The 22,244-nt window shown below is 30.5% G+C and overlaps 1 protein-coding gene across 1 annotated transcript; it reads right to left on the bottom strand.

Moving 5' to 3' along the window:
• Positions 1-10,439: 10,439 nt before the first annotated feature.
• LOC129303652 (trihelix transcription factor DF1-like) lies at positions 10,440-12,856 on the bottom strand. Its single transcript, XM_054943110.1, is given in 3 exon segments — positions 10,440-10,719; positions 10,721-11,828; positions 12,467-12,856. Coding segments are annotated over 3 exon segments (1,551 nt in total). The 5' UTR covers positions 12,775-12,856; the 3' UTR covers positions 10,440-10,584.
• Positions 12,857-22,244: the final 9,388 nt, after the last annotated feature.

The following is a 22,244-nucleotide window of genomic DNA, read 5'->3' as shown; positions in this document are numbered from 1 at the left end:
TACAATTTAATCAAAGACTTCATGTCATCACTTACTTTCCTTTTCAGTAAACAAAACCAGTATATAGTATTTTTATACAGGCAAATGACAGGAAGCATCTAGTGATGACTACAATATATTAATTTATATTAATATCACATTATTAAAAAATTTTTTTATAAATTGAGCAACAAATTTAAAATTTGATACCTCTCAATAATTGGTAAAAACCAGCATCTCTTCTTTTGCTTACACATCGTCTTTCCAATATAAGAAGCTCTTTGATTCACTTTGCTAATGGAGATTAAAAGTATAGATAAGAACCCATAATTCTCATCGACATCGAGTTCAATGCATATCTTGTGAAGGTACCTTTGATAATTAGATATACGTTAGTAATAAAATAAAAATATCAAATATTAATTTAGAAATAAAAATAATATTTAAATGATAAAAACTTGAATTATTGACAAGTCCAATCATTCAAAAATAATGAGGTCACTAATAAAATTTAGGATATTACAGGCAACCCTTAGTAGCAAGGGTTAAAGATAACTATAGTAACACTTTTACTTGTTTGTTTGTGAGATTGTTTGCAAGTATTTTGATATAACTATTTGCATTATGTTGTGAACTGATAGAGTAGTGTATTGTGAATGTATATGCATACGGTCGTGTGAGTATCGATTGAAATGAATTTGAAGTGGCATGTGTATTGACATGCATGCATCTACAAGATATACCTTAAATTATAGTAGGGGGACGTGACCCTACCGTGAGGAGGTCCAAGAAGTCCTGATGATCCATAACATAGAGCTTGACTCTACCAGAACGAACCTAAGAGAGGAATCCTAATGATCTAGAGCGTAAAGCTTGACTCTGCTGTAACAGACCTAGGATATTAAATGATCTATGAGGTTACCCTAGACTAGGGTAAGGGGTCGTGGTCCTACTCTGTATAAGGCTAAAAAGTCCTAATGATTCAGAGCATAAAGTTTAACTCCACCATGATAAACCTAAGAGACCACCCATACGCAAAGAGGATTCCCTGGTTTGAGTAGGGGTATGGTGGGCCTTGTTTCTTGTGACTGGAAGTCCTAGTCTGGGCATAGAGATTACTCTACTAGGGGAAACTAGAAATGCATTACATGAGTATAACGAGATTGATGAGAATGACTTCCTATATATGCATATGGTATTGCTTTTATTAGTACACATACTACTTGACAGCTTATTTATGATTTTGCTTATAATAGGTAACTAGGGTTACCTCTGAGTTATTGGCACATATGTCTTACTCCATTACTTTTAAACACAAGTGAAGAGAGTATGAGAAGGCCTGGAAAGGAAGCAAGGAAAGAGTAACCTTGATTAGTAGTGGTATGACTACCATTAAGTTGAATGAATGTATAATGTGTTGTTAAAGTTTGAGTTGCCAACTAGGATGTATAAGTAAATGTGTATATGAATTATGTTGAGAATCTTGCTTACTTTTATATATATGATGTTGCATTATGCTGAGGGTGCCCCAGTAAAGGGCACATGGCTAGACTTAAATTCAAATCAAGCAAGTATATATTGTGTTGTAACTTATTCTATTTGTGTATATATGTGATGATTATGTGTTGATTGTGAATTATATTGTTATATGAGAACTTATCACAAATGGTGAGAACTTGACACAAATGGTGAGGTGGATCCTTATTTGGAAGAATTGAGTACATTTATGATTCTCAATCATATGGTAAGGCGGAGCCCTATATGTAAGAGTCGGAGAGTTAAAAGTGGAACAAGTCTAGTTGTGTATGTGAATGTGAGTCGTATATGTGTTTTCCTCATATAAGCCCACAATTGTGTAATGTGGCATTGAGAGGCCAAAATGAGCTATTGATGTGATATTTAATATGTGTGGTGTTAATCAGGTGTATGTGGTTCTTTTAGATTTAGTTTAAGGCCCGAAGTAGTTTAATAGGACAAGGAATGCTAATTGAGCATTTAAGGTGTATGTTTTTGAATGAAAAAGTGGCTTTTTGTGCGTGGGTATCTAATTTTAGATCAAACCATCAAATTGAGTCTAAAATTATTCCATTAGTTAGTATGCTTTACAAGCTTTGTGTAGATACTTGAATCACTCCAATCAAAAGTCGGATGTGAAAACGATAAACACCAAAAGTTTATCATTTTTGCTATCAAATGATAGCAGAAAATTCATACTAATATGTTGTAGTACATGGTGTCAGCCGTGTGGCTCTATACCACATGCCATGATGCATGTATTTTATATCGCAGCACATGGCCCTATTTTAGGGTTGAAAAATTATGGTATTTTAAGTCTTTTGAATGTGTTTACACTTCTGTTAGCCCTCTTATTTGAATATATGTTTTAAAAAGTTAGGATCCTATGATTTGAAAACAAATAAAGGGCTATTACTCTAATTTTGATTTATTGATTGTGTGATATGAAATGGTAAAGCCTGGATTGAGACAAGACTTTACACTAAGCTTTTCAAACAAAATGTTTGATTATATTTTGATTAAGTGTGAGTGGTAATTTAGTTAATCTTTACCTGTATCTGGTGGATATAGGAAGAGGTTACAGGTAACCATTTCTAGTAACAACAAGGTTGAAGTAACAAGATAATTCATTATGTCTATTAATTAGATTAAATGTTTATAAGTAGCTGTGTTTGATATGATGTGTGAAATTTGTAAATAATGGCATGATTGTAAACTTGCATATTCTATGTTTGAAAAGGGTTTTATTTGAAAGTGAATCATTATGAAATTTGATTTAAAAAGTAAACTATTGATTTATATATGTAGAAATTTTAATTTGCATATACTTTCATTCACTTTCATTAGAGGGGTGGGAGTTCACTCATACTAAAGAGATTAGCTTACACCAAGGGACCTAGGGTGCACTAAGGGACCATTAGAAGCCTTGGATTTGTATAATGAATTATAATATTGTAAATTAGTATGCTTATAAGTTGCCATAGGAATGCATATGTATATGTGATGTTTGATGCACTTCAGTGCGTGTGACTTTGTCTTGAAGTGTGAAAGTATATGATGTGATTTGGTATTTATTTATGTGTATGAAATATGTACAAAAGTGTAGAGAATAGCCCACTATATGTGTAAAGGCCATATTTGTGGCCAAATTTAAGTGGGTGTGGGTGTGTGTGTATGTGTAACCATGTAAATCGAGGCTGAAAGGGCTAAGATACTTGTGCAAATGCATGATTGTATGTTTTAAATGTTTGTATGATTTGTTAGCCAAGTGAGGTCTATGTGTACAAATGTGTAAAAAAGGCCCTACTTTGTAAAAGGGTAGTTAATTGGCCAAAGTCATATATGATGTCATTATTGATAATGTGTATGGTCAATTTAGTGTAAAGTGTCCCATTGGAGGTGGTAAAGCATTTAAAAATAGCTAATGATATAAGGTTTGGATTTGGGATGCTCAGGTAAGGGAAAATGACATAAAGTGGTTATTTTGCATCCAAGTATCCAATTTCTAAATGAGAAATCATATTAAGATGAAACCTATGTCATTAGTTAAATTATCAAATAAGTGATGTATGGGTGATTGAATCACTCCAATCAGGCATCAAATGTGAAAATGGCACATGGTGAAAGTTTGTATCAGCAAAGCTATTTTGAAAGAAAAATCTAATACATGTGCCGTGACACATGGTGACATGCCGTGGCACATACCACTATATGAGAGTTTGTGGCTCTATACTTGCTCTTGTTTTTCTAAATATAGTTGTTATGCATTCCTAAACGCTTTCGTTATGCTTAATATCTATACTTTTAATAATTTGTTACTAAATTTTGGGATCTCTATTTTATTAATAAATTCCTATAATTTAATAAACCATAGTTAATTGGTAGACCAAACACATGAGGTGCTCTGATTACCATAGTGTGGTATGTGTGCATGAGTTAGTAATGTCTAAGAGAAGGGCATTACAATTGTATATGTAATGAATATGAGGTGGTTTTTGTGGTGATGAGCTAAAATACTACTATAAGTACAAGGGATGTGGTATATATGTGTTATAAAATCTCCTAGATGTCTTATATGAGTTATAAAATCTAACTTTTGCATCCAAGTATCCTAATTGCACATATGATGTTAGATTGTAATGAAATTTATACTATTAGATAGATTATTGAATAAGCTTCGCGTAAGCACTTAAATCACTTCAATCAGACATTGAATGAGAAATTTACACAGATCCGACATTTTTTCTAAAAAGTTTTGTTATCATGACAAGGATATGTGCGTCATGGCACATTGTGCGCATGCTATGACATATGGTACAAAGGCCAAATCATCTTCTTTGTGTCACATGTCGTGGTGTGTAGACCATATGCCATAGCATTTATGCCAAAATGTATAAACATGGCATTTTTAACCCTATTTGCTGGTGTTTTGTTTCCTTGCTTTTCATGCTTCCCTTATTTTTAAAAATCATTAAGTTTAAACTCAAACTATTTATTTAAAGGGTTCCGGGATCCCAAATGATTTTTTTCAAACTTGTTTTTAAATAATTAATTGATTTAACCCTTCTATGTGTACAATAAACTTATGTGAGATTTATGGCTCCTAATTACTTTTAATAACAGAGATTGTGGGTTGATTATAGGTAATGTCAGGGTAGACATTATATTAGTTCTTAGGATTATATTGTTGTATCTACTCTTTGACAGAGCTTCTTAGTATGCTTAAAAGTTTTACAGTCATCTCTTTGAGAGAGAACTTGTTGAGAAGAGAGAATCTCTATTATTAGAGAAATTTAAGGATGGATTTTCCTAGTATATTGAGAAAGTGCTCACTATCTTGAAGTGATGGATTAAGGAGACTCACTGGACCAATGAGAGACCTTGTAAATGGCTTACAAGTGCCCTTGAAAATTTGTAAATTGTATTGCAATAACAAGCACCCATTGAAGCTTGTCTTATAGTAAAAATCTCAAGTGCGAACTTTGAGACTGGATGTAAGCCAAGTGGTCAACTAAACCAGGATAAATTGACAATGCAGTATTTCTAATTCTATTCTCTTTAAGTTTAGCTCAATCATACTTTGCATACTCTCTTATTTTTTATGCTAAAGAATTTATATTTCACAAGAGGTTTAAAAACTATGAAATGGAAAACAGTGTTCTATAGTGAGAATTTGTGCAAATTTGTTTTATTTTGTCAAAGTTGTTCTAATATGTTTGGAACAGCATTTACTCATTTGCATTGGCCTTAACACTTGCAGTAATCAATTATATTCTTAATCAAGTGTTTTGATAAATCTGCAATTGAACTATTTAAGTTTCACTTTAATTTATTGTGTTGAAACTCAAGTTGCATCTTAAAGTTGTGAAAAGTTTAAGAAAATCAAAAAATTTTACAAACATCTAGTTGTTTCTTGAACTTACACTATTTGTGTCTTTTTTTTTTTTTCTTCTAACTGTTTTCTATGTTGGTTAGTATAGCTTGATGCTTTCCTGCCAACTCATTAATCGAAAATGAAAAACTAGAGCAATTGTTTGTTTTCTTGACCTCTAGAAATGGCCTATTGAGAGAGAAACCAGGAAATGGGTGGAGGGGATGGAGAGGTAATCCTAATCATTGCATAAAGGTTGTCCTATCAGCATCTATTAGTCAACAAACATATTTAATGGTCAATATTAATGGCGAGACAACATTGCACCCATTCAAAAGTACTAGAACAAAACTGTTTTAATAAAAATTTTAAGACACTAGGCGTTCCTCAAGAAAAAGTTCATGGATATTTTTATCCTTTAATCTAAAATAAAATACTCTAAAATGGACAAAAAGGTAAAAATGAATAATTAATTATTGAGGTGCCTATAAATAAGATCAAAATAGACTATTTTCTATTTGTTCTATAAATAAGACTGGAAGAATATATGTATGTATATGCACATGTAGTTATGTGTGAATTAATTTCTTCACAATTACATGGAATGGCTTGGACAATTACGTCAATAGATCGGGGGTTCAAATTAGTAATTTTCTTAGGAAGAAAAACTGAAAATGATATTAACTTGTTGACTGAGAACAGGAATCATAAAACGTCATTTACTTATATTATTTGTTCCTTGTATGCTATGGTAATAATAAACACACATATTGTTCAACTTCCCCATGAGTGATAGTAAATAATAATAATGATGAACTCATTGATCAAACCCATATAATAGATAATTCATGATTCGTGCAAAAGTCAACACACAAAACCGGTTAATTATTACAAACATATATATATATATATATATATATAAATAAAATGTGGTGATTGAAAATTGGCTAATAATTTTTTACATGAAAGAAGATTCCCTATAGTGGACCCTGCAAAAGAGAGAGATAGGTCATGCATATGTAAAGTTGTCATGTTGCGTGCAACTAGCAGTCAAGAATTAGTGGCCAGCCATATATATTCTCAAGGGTCATCTTGGTGACCCCTCCTTTAATAATTGTAATTCACTATTCTTTTGTGAGTGAGTGAGTGTGTGTGTGTGAGAGAGAGAGAGAGAGAGAGAGAGTTAAGAGTTTATTAATATTTAATCTCCTTCGTCCCAATTTACTTGTCTTGATTTGTGAGAGAGTGTTAAGAGTTTATTAATATTTAATTTCCTTTGTCCCAGTTTACTTGTCCTGATTTGCATTTTTATTATCCTTAAATAGATGTCCAGTTTCTTCTTTTTTTTTCCCAGTCCAGTTTCAAATTTTAAGGTATACTGTACTTCTCTAGTCTAATATATAAAGTAGAGAGAGAAAATTAATTTTGGTTCTATTTATAAGATATTTTACCATTTTTTCAGGTTCATCGTTACCTTTCTACTCTTATTAAATGCTAGAAAAAAATGATTAAAAATAATTTTGTTTGTCCTTGTTAAGAGATAAAGAGATGGAAAATTATTAAATTTTAAGACAAAGTTTATGTGATTTAAAGTTTTTCTTGATTTGAGTAAAACATACTAGAAGCTAAGTAAATTATAAATAAGATTATAGGGAATAATTATTACTTGTTTCCAATAATAATATCCCTATTAGACGGAGCATCAAATGAAGGTAATTGAGCCCTTCTGTCCAAAATATAATCAAAAAAAATTCACATATCAATAAAGTTCTTATTTTAATATCTAGTTATATTTATAAGTTATTTTCAATATATTTCATCAAAACTAATAAAAACTTTAAAACTCATTAACTCTGTCTTAAAATTTAATAAGTTTTTAACTTTGTCCCTATTAAATATATACACCTTAACAACATAATTTCTCTCTCTAATATTTAATGGAGAATAAAAGCATGAAAATTTAATGAAGTGACTTATAAATAAGATAGAAAAAATATTATTTCTCTCTACCCTATAAATAGAATCAATGGGAGTACATTGTTTTCTTTGTTTACCTCTAGTTTCAATTATTAATACACTTTATGATGAGTGAGAGATATATATGCAAAGGGATAAAATGGGAAAAAAAGTTTTACATGTACTAAGTTACTCAAATTTTTGAATTAAGATTAGCTAAGGAGAAATGCTTATATTTTGGATAGAAAGGAGTAAGATTTAAACTAGTATGGCATTAGATGAAGATAAATACTAGAAAAGAGGAAAAAAATAATTCTTACATTGTATACATAGATTTTGCTTTCTCCTTTATTTGTCTGCTTTAAGTTTCCCATAAGCACAAGTAAATACTATCCCCCTCTTAATTATGAAACATTTTAAAACAAAATCATGTATACTAATAAAATTCATTAAATATACTTTACAATTTTATTTTTTCAAAACAAAAATAAACTTTCAAAAATATCTTTCATTTAATACACCATTTATGAAAAAAAATATTAAAGAAAGAGAATACAATTTGAAAGGTAATATTAAAAAAGAATCATTAATGAAATTTTACTTTTATCAAAATATCTTATATTATAAGACATCAAATTTTTTCAAAAAGTATCTTACAAATTAAAACGTAATAAGTAGATACAGAGGAAGTGTATAATTTTCTCTTAAAAATATAGAGTTTTATAACAAGTAATCGTTTATATAATGGAAAATAAGATTCATATCTAACAAATTAGTTATTTTAATTTGAAGAACGAATATCAAACTTTATGAGACTTACAATCAAACTTATAAGAAAAAGAATTTAAACAACATTACAGTGATTTTTTTATTTAGTATAGCCTCATTCTTTAAATTTAAAATTCACTTGGTGAGGGTAGATTGTGCGGCAATGGGGGGTTTGGGGGCTTTAATTCCAAACTTTCAGCACTTTAGATGATTTCGTTTTTATTGTTTTTTGTTTTAACAAAATTCGTCATCGTTAAAAGTGAGTTGAAAAATTAAATCTATCCTGCATTATGTTTCTTCTAAAATAGAAAATATGAGAAATAAACTCAAAAACAAATCGACTCAAACTACATATTTTGGACGAATAGGCAAAATGTGGCAATGCACAGAAGATCCTTTGAAATAATTTAAAAAATTTATATTATTTTATCTAATTTTTCAAGGTTTGATTTCTTTTTATGTAATTTTTCCTTTTTATATATTGTTAATTATTGAAGAACAACTATATATGTATATGTGAAATCCAGCAAAAGGAATATCTATGACAGCATCTTTGACAAATGCTCAGTCTCTCGCACATATCGGTGAGCGGTGACATTCGTCGTCAAGCAATCATATGATTTTTTAACATTTGTCTAAAATTTTCCAATCAATTATAGATTTATAGTCGATTCAGACGGTTCGGTATCTGTCTTTTTTCAAATTAAAATTTTCTATTTAAGTCCGTTGAATACACTTTTTATGAAGAACTTTATACATACATACATATACACTTCTGGTCTTACCTGACTCGACTAGTAGCAATATATATGCTTTCGAGAAACCTCTTCATCGTTTATAATAAGAATTAAATGATAAATTTGCTTCAAAATTACATAGGTCTACGATCATCTGTATACTATTTTGTGTGATCTTTTCTTTTAACTTTTGTAAATAATGAAATATCTTTCTAATTATCGTTAATAAATGTTAACTTATTAATCATTAGTTGATCCAAAACTTACTAATGAGAACCCAAAAAATATCGATATTGACCCAAAAAATTATATAAAAGGATTAAGAAATTTTTTTGGATCAAGTAATAGTCTTTTATGTAATTTTTTGAGTCTTTATCTGTAATTTTGAATCATTTTCTGTAAATTTTTTTAGTTCATTTCTATAATTTTTGGGGTCTAATGATTAAAATTAATTTTTATTAATGATAGAAGCAATATTGTACTGTTTAAATGAGTTTAGGACCCTAACAATCATAAATTTATAGTTTAAAAATAAAATTGTTCTTTAACTACCATTAAATAATAATAGTAGGCATCTGATGGTACGGAGTAAACATAAGGGAAAAATTTATACTATACTCAACTTAAATGCATACTCAACTTAAATGCTTAGTGTTTATTTTCAATTAAATTAAGATTTGTGAATCATTTATATATTGTTCATTCCATAACAAGATCTTGTTATATATCATTAACATCTTAAAATACACATGTTTTAATTTGATTGGATAAAAACACATTAATTATATAAAGTTAAGTACGTAAGTCTTGCGCTGTATATTATTAGCGAAGTCTTTTCTTCTCTTCTCATGAACTGAATCAGCAATCTCACATACAGAATATTTACGAATACTTCCAAGAAGGAAAAATCAAAGTTCGAACAGCCTGGTTCTGTGAGTCTTGTTATAAAGAGTTACACTCACTGGAGAACATATAAGAAACTTGCAAGACCTACATGTGACTTGAAAAATTTATTATATATCTATCTATCCAATGGGGGACCCACCCCCCTCTCTCTCTATCATCTCAATTTTTACACTTTTGCACATAATTTATCTCACTCTAACAGCAAAAACATGTACTCCCCCACTACAGCTGCTTTTCTGGCCCATGTGATCGCTGTTTTTTGCCTTATTAATCTCAGAACCAGAACTCCAATCATCCCCTTTTATGGTGGCCCATATGTGTGTGTGAGAGTGTGTGTGATCAGAAAAAGTTGATCAGATAGGTGTAATGAACCATATGGATCGGTCTTCAAGCTGCTCCCCAGATATATGGCCTTGCTTTTTCATAATTAAAGAATTGAATCTTCTTCTCACTCCTTCGTGCAGGTGTACATATGGCTTTAATCACTGCCTTACATCTTCTCTATGACAAAGTTCAGTGACACATTATATTTGAAGATATATATATATATATATATTCCCAGAGAAAATATATAGTCGAAAAATTCAGCTGTAGTACTTTCCATTCAGAAATATATAACCTCCTCATCTTGTCTCATTCAACAAAGTTTGGATTTCGAGCTATTATTCTGATAACCACCGTCACTGCCAGCACCGCCGCCGCCTCCTCCTCCTACTTCTTCGTCTTCTAAGTCAAGACTTCCTTCATCTTCTTCTTCTTCTTCTTCACATTCCTGACACTGACTTGCGTAATCCCTTGCGGCTTCTTCTTCTTCTTGCGTTGGAGGCCTCCATTGCTGCTCCGGCTGAACCATCAATGGCTCCACATTGTGATCAAATGAGTTACTGAAGAGGCTGTCAATGTCGTTGTTGTTCTGGGTCTTGGTCTTTTCTTTGTACAAAGCTTCGAGTTCATTGAAGTAAGGACAAGTCTTACTATCTTCACGTCTTTGCTTGTTGCTTTCTTTGATCTTTTTGAAGTATTTGTTTATGTTCTCCCACTTCTCCTTGCATCTCTTGGAACTTCTATTGTATCCTAACTTCTGCATTCCACTCGATATCTCCTCCCACAATGGAGCCTTAGGGCCGTTTTCCTGATACTTTGCCTCCAGATTCGTCCTCAGCCTTATCAATGCATGTACCTCCGTCTTCGGCCACCGTGAAGAACCACCGCCACCTCCACCTCCGCCGCCGTTGATTTTGTGATTGTTGTTATTATTCATTTTCTGGATTTCAAACTTTTCGTAGCTAATGTTGGTATTCGGCATCACTGCCAACTGTGGCTGTGGTTGGAATTGCGTCACCGACACCACCAGCGGCTGCGGTGGAGGTGGTGGTGGAGGCTGAGTGTGCTGTGGCCCGCCGGATAACTTCTGTAAGAATGCAATGACAGCAGCGTCCTTTGCGGCAGCTGTGGATCGTTCTTGAACGAGGATTTCGTGTTCTCGATTGATCCGAGACATCTCTTGCATCCTCCAAGCCTCTTGCTGAGCTACACGTTCTCGCTCTCGCTTGTCAATGGCGTCCAAGAACCTCTTCTGCATCTCTTCCTGTCTGACCAAGACCCGCCTTGTAAGCCTCCTGAAGCAGTCCTTCCACTTCCTCTTCTTCCTGTACCTCTCTTCCAAGTCCTCGTCAGAGGCCGTGGATGACGAGGTCGACGTCGAAAGGTTCGTGTTCTTCGGCGGCGCTATCGGAGGATTTAAGGATGGAACAGTTGTTGATGAATGATCACTAGGCCTTGAGAGAAATGGCAATGACGCCAGTGTATTTGAAGGAAAATTTTTAAAAGGTTGGGATAATGATTTTGGAGGATTATGATGAGACTGAGATTGAGTTTGAGGTTGAGAATGAGATTGATGAGATTGAGGCAGAGAGTGAGAAAGAGATAATCGAGATTCAAAAGCTTCTAGTTGATCGAAAAACCTATAGGTTTTGGTCTTTCCTTCTGGTTTGGCACTTCTGTTATCTTTGGTTCTCTTGTGGTACTTGAACACGTTTTCAAATTTCTCTTTGCACTTCTTTGCGCTTCTCTGATATCCAAGCTCTCCTAGCTTCCTGGTAACATCATAATTCAATTTTTAGAACATAAATAAACCATAAAAATTGCCACATTTCATGATATTATTCAACATTTCGATGGGGAAAAGAAAGAATATAATGCATGTTATTACAAGCATCGCTCAAACGTATATATATTTGACTCAATATGAAGCTGGAGTACTTGCCTGAACGGACCATCAGTAAAGAATAAAAGAAATGAAATAATTAATCCGAGCTTCAGAAGAAGATAAACGTCTGAAAATTTTAGAAAAACCACATAGAATAATATCGAATCAAGCACTAAAACATGATGTTTTAATTAGTTTGTTGCAGCTTGGAATTCTAAAATTCAATTATATATGTATAGAATACAGATATGCCAAATCCTTCGATTGATTCGAAAAGTTTTGATGAAGAGAATATATATGTATATATATATATATACACATATATATAGGGCCTAGCCAGAAATGGCTAAAAACAAGTAACAGTGAAAGGAAAATTGTGAATTCCCAAATTGATTGGTTCTCTGTGAATTGAAAGCGAATTCACTGATCTCCATGCATGATCTCAAAGAAGCTAGCTTCTTGGACATCAAACAAAACCCAGAAGAGAAATTAAATTAAATTAAATACATACATATATATATGTACCTTGAAACCTCTTCCCAGAGTGGACCTTTAAGACTTGAATCTCGAAACACAGAATCCATATCAGACCTTATCTTCAACAGAGCCAAAGTCTCTTGGCGGGGCCACCGGTTCCCTCCACTGTTCATCTTGTCACCTTCACCAGATGAAGTTGCTGCTGCTGCAGTATTATCCATTCCAATTATGATCTCATCACCACCGCCCGGTGCCTCGACGTCTTCCGGTGGCCGTGGCGGTGGCGAAAGCGTTGCTTCGGCAGCCTTAGAAACCATCCCAGATACGACTGTGGTCGGGTTCCCTAGCTGCATCATATAGCTATAGAGACAAAGAAGAGAGGCTCCCACATGCTCCGCCAAAAGCAAATTACAACAAAGAAAAGAATAGCGGAAAACAAGGTGAATAACATTGAAAGGGCTTTTATCATGCGCATGGGGTGTTTTAATTAAATAATTGAGGGAGTGAATTAATTAATTAATTTGTTTATCATAGGTGGGATTTCTCTGCCGATTTCGTCAGTATAGAAAAATAATAATAGAAAGAATAATGAAATTAGAAAATTGTAAAGTTAGCGTTGAACTGATGAGGGCAAACTTTCTTTTTCTTTTTCTTTTTTTGTGTGTGTGTGAATAATAGTTATGGTTGTTGTTACTTTTTTTGGGAGAATTTTAAATAAGGACCACGGATACGACTTAATTATCAATGGATCCTAAAGAAATTTGAAATTTTAATTCAGTCTAGAAGGTAAATGTGAAAATAATTTCAACAATGAAAAGATTAAAATACCCTTCACTTATTATGTAAAATCACTACTTTTTAATTTTCTTACTTCATTTATTAATTTATCAATATCACTTATAAATTATATCAATTGTCAAACATACAGTAATATTAGTTGTTAATTTATTAACTTTACTTGATGTTAGTAAATTATAAGACCTATTATAAATTTACAATTGATATGAACAAGTTACAAGATCTATTAATGATTTACAACTGATATTAGTAAATTAATAAATTAATAAATAAATTTGATAATTTAACAACTGATATGTTACTACTTATAATTGAATGACTAATATTAAGTCTTATATAATTATTGACATGTCAACTCATATAATTTATAACTCATATTAATAAAAACTTAACAAGTGAAATAAGAAAATTAACAACTATTAATTTTTCTTAACAAATAAAAAGTATTTTAGATTTTTTACTTTTATCTCTTGGACTAAATTGAAGTTTTAAATTTTTTTTAGACCCACTGATAATTAAGTAATATCCTCAGTATTTTATTTGAAATTCTCCTTTTTATTTTATTTTATTGGGGCATGGAACCTGGAGTTTTTTTTTTTGGTTTGGTTGGATTGAAAAGAAGGACAAGCAAGACTCGATCACTTTGGCTTGGTTCTTGTGTGTGTGATAAAGTTCTGGAAAAAGGAAAAGAAAAATAAAAAACGAAAAGCAATTAAGAGAATTATTACAATACCGTCCACTAGTTAATATTAGGAGAAAATAATAGAAGTGTAGGTATATTAAAAAAAAAATTGGTATAAATATTTATTTAAAAAATATTATTTAAAAAATAAAATAATAATATGAAATTTATGAGTTTTAGTGGGAACAGCCTGCAGAAAGCGACGATGAAGATAATAAGCTGGCCCATTGTAGGTCATCCTTGGCATTGGGGATTTTGGATTTCGGTGGCCGTTTGTGCTCAAAATTACAAAATTACCCTTGATATCAAAATTATTTACTACTAATTCTCTTAAGATATAAATTACTCTCTTAAATTAATTACGTGTGCTGCTTTTTCTTCTTCTTCTTCTTCTTCTTCTTTTTTTGACCAACAATTATGTGTGTTGCTTAAAACCAAAAAACTAAAAACTACACCGTTCACAATTCTATAAAACAATAAGGCTTCCAATATCATGATTTCATTTTATAGTAGAAAGAGAAATGGATTATGTAGTTTTTACAACTTTTGTTTTTTAATCTCTCTCCAATTCGATCGTGAAAATATTGGAAAGAGTTCTTAATCAAAAGAAAATTGGTAATTATCATTATTTTCTTTTTTTCATGTTGAAAGTGCTTGGAAAATAAAATTAATTACTAATATCACTAATTAATATCTAGTTGAAAATTTAAATCCAAATTTAAATCGGAACCGTTGTTTTATATTTAATATGAAAATTAGTTAGGCGGAGGGGAAGTTTGCAAAGGAAGAGATCATTAATGGATGGATAAGAGGAGTACTGGTGATGAATACAATTAGGTTGAACCTAACATAATAAATATTAAATGTAGAATAAATTTATTTATACCCAAAATTGGTTCATTAATTTAATTAATTAATCTTCTAATGCTCCATAATTCGTTAATCATTTGAAACTTGTGATGGACCATATTGTAATTAGGTGATTTTGCCAACGAATCAATGGTAATAATTTCAGTTTGTACAAATATATGTATATATTTATAGTTAGAGCTTGTCTTACCTAATGTTTTATTCTCTTTCTTTATTATATTCGTTGAATATATACTCCTTCCAACCTTTAATTTAAGATGAAGTTAATAAACTTCAGCATTTATTAAGAAATTGTAATTATATCGTTAAAGTAATAAAATATATATATATAGATATAGATATAACTTTCTAATTTTACTCTTATTTGCAATTAATAACCCTAATAAATTGCTGTCTATAAATTCAAATGATAATAAATAAATAAGGATAAAAGTTATAAACAAAAGTATTAATTATTCTAACTTTGCCATATATTCACCCCTCTTCATAAAATTAAGGGGAGTTAGGTATAGTTAAAAGAGCTAATTTCTTGTAACATGATGAACTAAAGTTTGTAAATTTATTGAGAGAAATGTTCATATTTAATGTTGATTAATGTTGACTGTACTTCGAACTGGATTACACCAGTATTCAATTAAAAAAATAAAGACTAGAAAAGTTTTAAAATTTATCTTATAGTAAGGACGGAACGGAATATATGTATTTGTGAACTAAAGTGATAAAGTTGGTATTTTATTAATTATATATTTATTTTTGGAATTGGATAAAAAAATAGCTCCATTAACTCGCAATGACCCCACAACGTGCTTCAACGTGGTGGACTTTATGAGCAATGTATATTTCATATACGGCTTTATAGCGTGTGGAATTTTCAGCCTGTACCGAGGAGATTGTTATTAATTAAAGAAAAATAATTTTCATAAAAAATATTGGTTCTGATCATAATTTCATTTTTAAAAAAAGATATTAACCACTTAATCAGTACTGCTCAAATCTTGATAGTACCATATATCAAATATTTGTAAAAAAATAATATCTAAAATAAATTTAAAAACTTCTAAAGTAGTTGTTGTAGTTTTGTAGGTAATTTAGTTTTTTAATTTGATTTTTATTCAAATCTTAAACATAAAATCTCTCTCTTTTTTTTTAAATATGAGTATCATCTGCACCGCCTGCGGGCAGAAATATGCCCTCAAAATACAATAAAAGCTTTCATAGGAAATTTTTTTGATCAAACAAAATTAGACTTAGATATTAAGTAAAAATATTTTATCTTTAAAGAGCCAGAAAGAAGGATAATTTTTCAAGGACAAGCTATAAAATCCGTAATTGCAAAATATGAAAAGTATCTCTAAAACCATATTAATTATGAATTTACTCTAATTGTTTTAATTTGCAAGTTAGTTAAAAAAAATATTTCCATATGGTTATAGTGCATTGAGCATGATAGGAGATAAAATAGACTTACTAAATTAAATATTTATTTACAGAAAATTAAGTATTTATTATTACCAAAAAAACATAGCCTGTTTCATATTGAGTTAGATAGATCTCTTGTCTATAATTTGACGGAGGGAGAATGATAAAGAGGTTCTAAAAAAATCAATTAATTTAAATTAAGTCTCAAATATCAAACTCTAAAAATTGCAAGTCCATCTCTTGATTTTAAAAATGAGTTGTAATGAATTTACAACTTATTTTCTAAATTTTAACATAGTTGAAGAATAAAAAAATTATTTTTTCTGTTAAAATTTGGAATGAGTTGCAAATTCATCACAATGAAGTTGTAAAATTGAGAGATTAAGGTATGAGTTCCTAACATTCAACACTTGGGACCTAATTTAAATTAATTGATCCTTTTAAGATCTCTTTATCATTCTCTTTTTGAAGAATGCCATCCACATATTTCTTTGTGGTTTGTAAATTAAATAATGTTGTTACTTGTTAGTGATGATTTTATCGGTCCCTTTTACATATATAAATATATATATATATACTATAAGAAATAGCTGACCTCACTTTATGAGATAAGGTTTATTGTTGTTGTTATTTTTGTATAGTATAAGGAATAAGTTCAATTGATATAAGTGTTAGGAATCAAACCCCTAACCACTTATTTAAGGAACAAGAATCTCTATCATTCATGCCAATTTTAGCTTATATTTTCATCAGTCGTCTTTTATGATAGAAAAATCATGAAAATTACAAGCATTGTTATTGTGATCAAGAATTTTTCTTAATACAATATAAAAATAAAAAAGGAAATATTAAAGAAAGAGAAAGAAGGAAATAGAGTGTGGTCCCCTGGGGTTATCCAGCGCACGTTTGGATCTGTGAAGGCGTGAGTATGTGTGTTAATTCATATGCCAAGCTAGAAAGACTTATATTCCATTTTTCCAGTCTGCCTCATCCCTTTTATTAACTTAATTAACAGCAACACATATAATATATATAGAATCATTTCTAATTTCTAATTTTTTTAATAAATAACTATCAACGAATTCTTACCCAACCTTCATTAAATACTCTCTCTCTCTCTCTCTCTCTCTCTCTCGCCCGCGTTAATATATATGCACCAACCTGGCCTGTTATTGGTACAACTCAAGGTGTCTGATAAAAACGAATACATATGTATCTGTAACTACCAAACTAATATTAATAATCAAGAAAATTATTATGCAGAAGCATGTTAATTATAGAGGTGGATTCCACTATACTTTAATCAACCTTTACTTGATTTAGTAAGAATAAATTAAAGGAAAAATATCATCAAAAGACCCTAATAGCATTTTAATATCAAAGAATGGCCTAAAAATCTGAAATATCATTGCATTTTCCGGAACATGTCTGAAAATAAAATTTTGGAGAAAAAAAGAAAGACCTAATTACCCCTATACTGTTTTACAATTCATGCTCTTGTATAAATAACAATAACAATATATTCAGTCATTGACAAGTTACTATACATAATTAACAAACAAACATTCATTCATGAACAAATTACAAAACCTAATTAATAAGCCTAGTTTATTGTTTATAGCCAGTGGTAACTTGTCAATTATATTGTTGAATGCTTTGTTATTTATTACATATAATAACTTGTCAATAGCCAAATATTTTGTTGTTTATGCCAAAGCAAGGGTTATAAAATTAAACTAGGTTGAACTTTTGTAACTTATTCATGAACAAATGTCCGCTTGTTAGTTACTTATAGTAACTTAGCTTGTCAATAGCCAAATGATTTGTTATTTATACTAGAGCAAGACTCAAGGGTAAGTATGTTTTTCCCCCAAAATATTATTTTCAAATATGTCCCAAGGGGTGCAGCCCTAAATTAAATATAATTATCAATAAATGATAAGAATTGTTAGAAATGATGGAAATGGAATCGATTAAGTAAATCAAAGAAAGAATGACTAAGTATGATAAAACTCAATATCATATCACAAATGTTAGAATCATCATACCCTCTAAAAATCTCATGAATCATGCATACCTCATTAATTAAATTATACCCTTCGCTCTCATAAATATGGTTGAGCTACCCCCCCAATCACCTCCATAGTTTGAACATTTTATTTTTTTCCTTTATTCTTTAATCCATTAAATTTCCATCTTTTATAGCAATTAAACAGCGCTATAAATTATGTGAGTTTTTTTGTATATATATTCTGTTAACATTGCATAAATAATTACGCATACTTTCATTTAGCTCTTCTAAATTGTACCAATATCCCCTTATTTTCTTGCAATCGTGGAGACCTAACCTGTACTTTTTGGGGAGGTTAGTGCCTATTTTGATAACAGAAAAAAAAATTCATGATATTTCAAATAAAGGTCGGGAGAGTTTCGGGCAGCTATATCCCTTATTTTAAGACACTATATATATAATATATATTGTGTATAAGTTTTGAAAGTAAAGGAAATATCTCTACAATTTCAGCCAAACATATATGAGGGGCCTCTAACTTTTTAATATTTTTTAATAAAATGTAGGAATTTTATATTTTTAGCTTTTCTAAGTTGACACATTATAGAAGTTATGAAATATTAGATTGAATTCTCATTTTAATTGTATACATAGTCTTTTACATATGTATAAAGTAACTATTTTAGTAACTTGAAGATATGGTTGTCATAGAAATTACTCATTTTTAACAAAATAATGCTATACATGCTCTTAAAGTTTGATGTCATTTTATTTTCCTTTCATTTTATAGTTAAGGAAAGAAATTGTGAGAATTATTATTAACAAACTTTGCTAGGCATTGCAACAGAAATCCCAAAATATATTAAATGCTATATACTTGATATCTATCATAAAATCACTTATCCAAAAGTTAAGAGATTTGGTGAAGATGTTCTTCTAAAAAAAAAAAAAATACCTTTTTGAAATAATCAAGCTATTGACATTTATGATATGAATGATTTTTACTCTTATATAATATGATCTCATTGACATAAAGATTTTATGACAATTGAGTATTATTAATATGTTGATATATTTGTTTACTACAATTATCAATTGAAAAAATTAAATAGTATATTTAATAAGCAAGTAATATAGCTCATTACATTGAATAGAATTTTAGATTCCAATGATATATTTAAATTATTTAATACTCATAGAGATGATAAAATTTTCACCAATATAATTTAATGATAGTTTATATTGAGAAGAAAATTGCTAAAATATTTATCATAGATACAATAACTAATTATTTTTATACTATGAAAAATCAATGAGTAAAACTTAATATATATATATATATATATATTGTTGTACATGTGTAAAATTAAATATAAATATATATGTTAAAATATTTATATTATATCAGTGATACACACACTTAACTTTTCTTTAATTATCATATATAATTTGTCATCTCATCCCCCTTTAATAAAAATTACTGGCTCCACCCCTACATGAGATATCATTTATGTGAAACTTATTCATATATATATAATTACACTATTATCCTTCAAAAAATTGAGGTTGCATTTGGATAGGTAGATTTGGGTTGAGAATTTAAATTTGAAATCTCATATTTAAAATTTCACATTTGAAATTTATAAATTCTAAATTTTTTGTTTGGATGATATAAAAAAATTTAAATTATAATATTAAAATCTTTTATTTAGATCTAAATAAAATTTTAAATTTTAAATTTTATGTTTGAATTTAAAGGCAACTCGTAACTCAATCTCTATAGACTTCGGTTGTCCTAACGTGAACGATGTCAGTGGTCCAATCTTAATCGATAGTCATAGTCCAATTTTGATTGACATTGACAGTTCAATTCCAAACAATGCCTATGGATTAGTATGGCATGATTATAGCAATTCGAGGGTTGTGCATTAGACTTGGATGGCAATACCAAACCATTTCCTTTTAACAGTGGCATTGGATAATGTTGTATGCAACAAATTGACACTAGATGATGGCATTGGATTGGCATCAAATGATGATGATGATAGCAAACCAACATTGGGTGGAGGACGAGAGTGATCTGGTTGGCACTGGCGATTTGACCCTAGTCAAAACCAACCATTCAGTGCTAGTCAAAGTCAATGGGTTGTTCTTGGTCGACTCTAGTGGTTCAGTCTTGGTCGACTCTAGTGGTTTGATCCTGGTAGGCTCTAATGCTCTGGCCTCAATTGGTGCTAGCAATCTAGTCTCAGTCAATGCCATCTATTCGATCTCAGGCAAAGTCAGCTACCCAATCCCAATTGGCCCTAGCGGTCTAGTTCCTATTGATGTTGGCCTTCAGGTCCTAATCAACGCTGATATTTAGGTCCCAATTAGCACTAGCATTTCAATCTCGATCATCACCTATGGTTCGGTCCCATTTAATGCTAATAGTCCAGTCCTAGTTGCCGTTAGTGGTCTAGTCCTAGTGGATGTTGGCAGGATCAGGCAACAACGTCGGAGTCAAAAATTTAGCAAAGTTGACAAATGATCGTGAAGGAAGAGAGCAACTTTCATAGAAATTTGAAATAATAGAGGTTTAAAAAGGATTCAAAATTACAAGGAAATTAAGATAGAATTTGGGTCAAATCCAAATGCACACATTTTTAATTACTTAAACATTGTATTTAGCTCAAATCTAAAGTCAAATCTAAATTCATATGCACCCAAATATAACATGATATAATTCAAGTACATTTGATTTATTATTCTTCCTCTCTTACAAAGTTAAAGTTATTTTTTGGCCGAAACCAAAGATAAAGTTAGCATTCCTTTCATTTGAAGCACTTTTGATACATACACAAGTTAATACATATCTTGATCATGCATAAATATCAGCGCTATTTCACGTACATATATATGGTCATGAATAGTCCAGTTTCTAGCCTTAGGCTTATGCGCAACGCGGACACACACAAACACACGAGTTCTGGAATTCAGTTTTGATATCAATCATCAAGAAATCACTCAAGTTACTTAATTATGTACTGATCCCTTCATTAATATGTGACCAATTTAATTTAATTTGTTTGTTAATATGATGCAGATTTACCTGAAAACCTCTGTATTTTATCCAAATTAGTTAATAATCAAGAACGAAAAAAGTTTAAAGGAAGAAAAATATGGAGAGCATGTGAACATGAATGTACCCTACAACTCATATGAGTCATGCATGTGGTAATTAATGTGTCTGTCTCTCTTAATCACATTCACGTTTCATCCTGCACTTTAATTAGAGACCCACAGATGCTTGTGACCAAAAAATTAAAAACACACACTTGTTAATTCATCAATCAATTATGGTTGTATCAAGTAAAAAGTACTCAATTAATATCCCTTGAACATGGTTACAGACTCAGCTTATTGATGGGGGGGGGGGGGAACACACACACACACCTCTTAGGATTTAATAATGCTCAAATTTAAATTACCGCTCTAGAATATATATAGGATAATGGAAAAAAAACTTGTAAACTATTCTTTTTGTTTTAAATAATACTACTTTCTAGATATTTGTCATGACTATTTCTTAATTAAATATAGATTCTTAACAACCAGGTGCTACGTGTAGTAGAATTTGATGATTCAATATCATTCAGCGGCCAATATTATAAGACTAAATGGTGAGGGTCCGTTTAACTTTTCGTGAAGGAAGTTCTGTGATTGTGACACAATAACTAAGGATTACATAAACTAATGCCTCTGTGTTTACCAGATATTTGTCTCTCTCATAATGGTCCGTTTTAGGTTAAAAGACTTTTTAAGAGTGGAGTTCATTATAATGGTCAAAACCACTCTTCATTACTTTTATATTTTAGTCCTTTTTTCTTACCATGTGTGTGTGAGAGAGAGAGATATGGTTTGCTTTTATTTTAGTTTTTCTTTGGTCAAAACATGAACAGTTTTTCAACTTTTTACGTAATATATATCTCAAAACAGAAAAAGAGCTCTGTGTTTAACTCTTGTGGCTGTAAGTGTAAACTCTTTGAAAATTATATGCCTAATTA

The sequence above is a fragment of the Prosopis cineraria genome, unplaced genomic scaffold (genome assembly GCF_029017545.1).
Source record: "Prosopis cineraria cultivar Desert tree isolate PC_DT_omini unplaced genomic scaffold, ASM2901754v1 PC1, whole genome shotgun sequence".
NCBI lineage: Eukaryota > Viridiplantae > Streptophyta > Magnoliopsida > Fabales > Fabaceae > Prosopis > Prosopis cineraria.
This window is presented reverse-complemented; position numbering and strand designations above follow the sequence as displayed.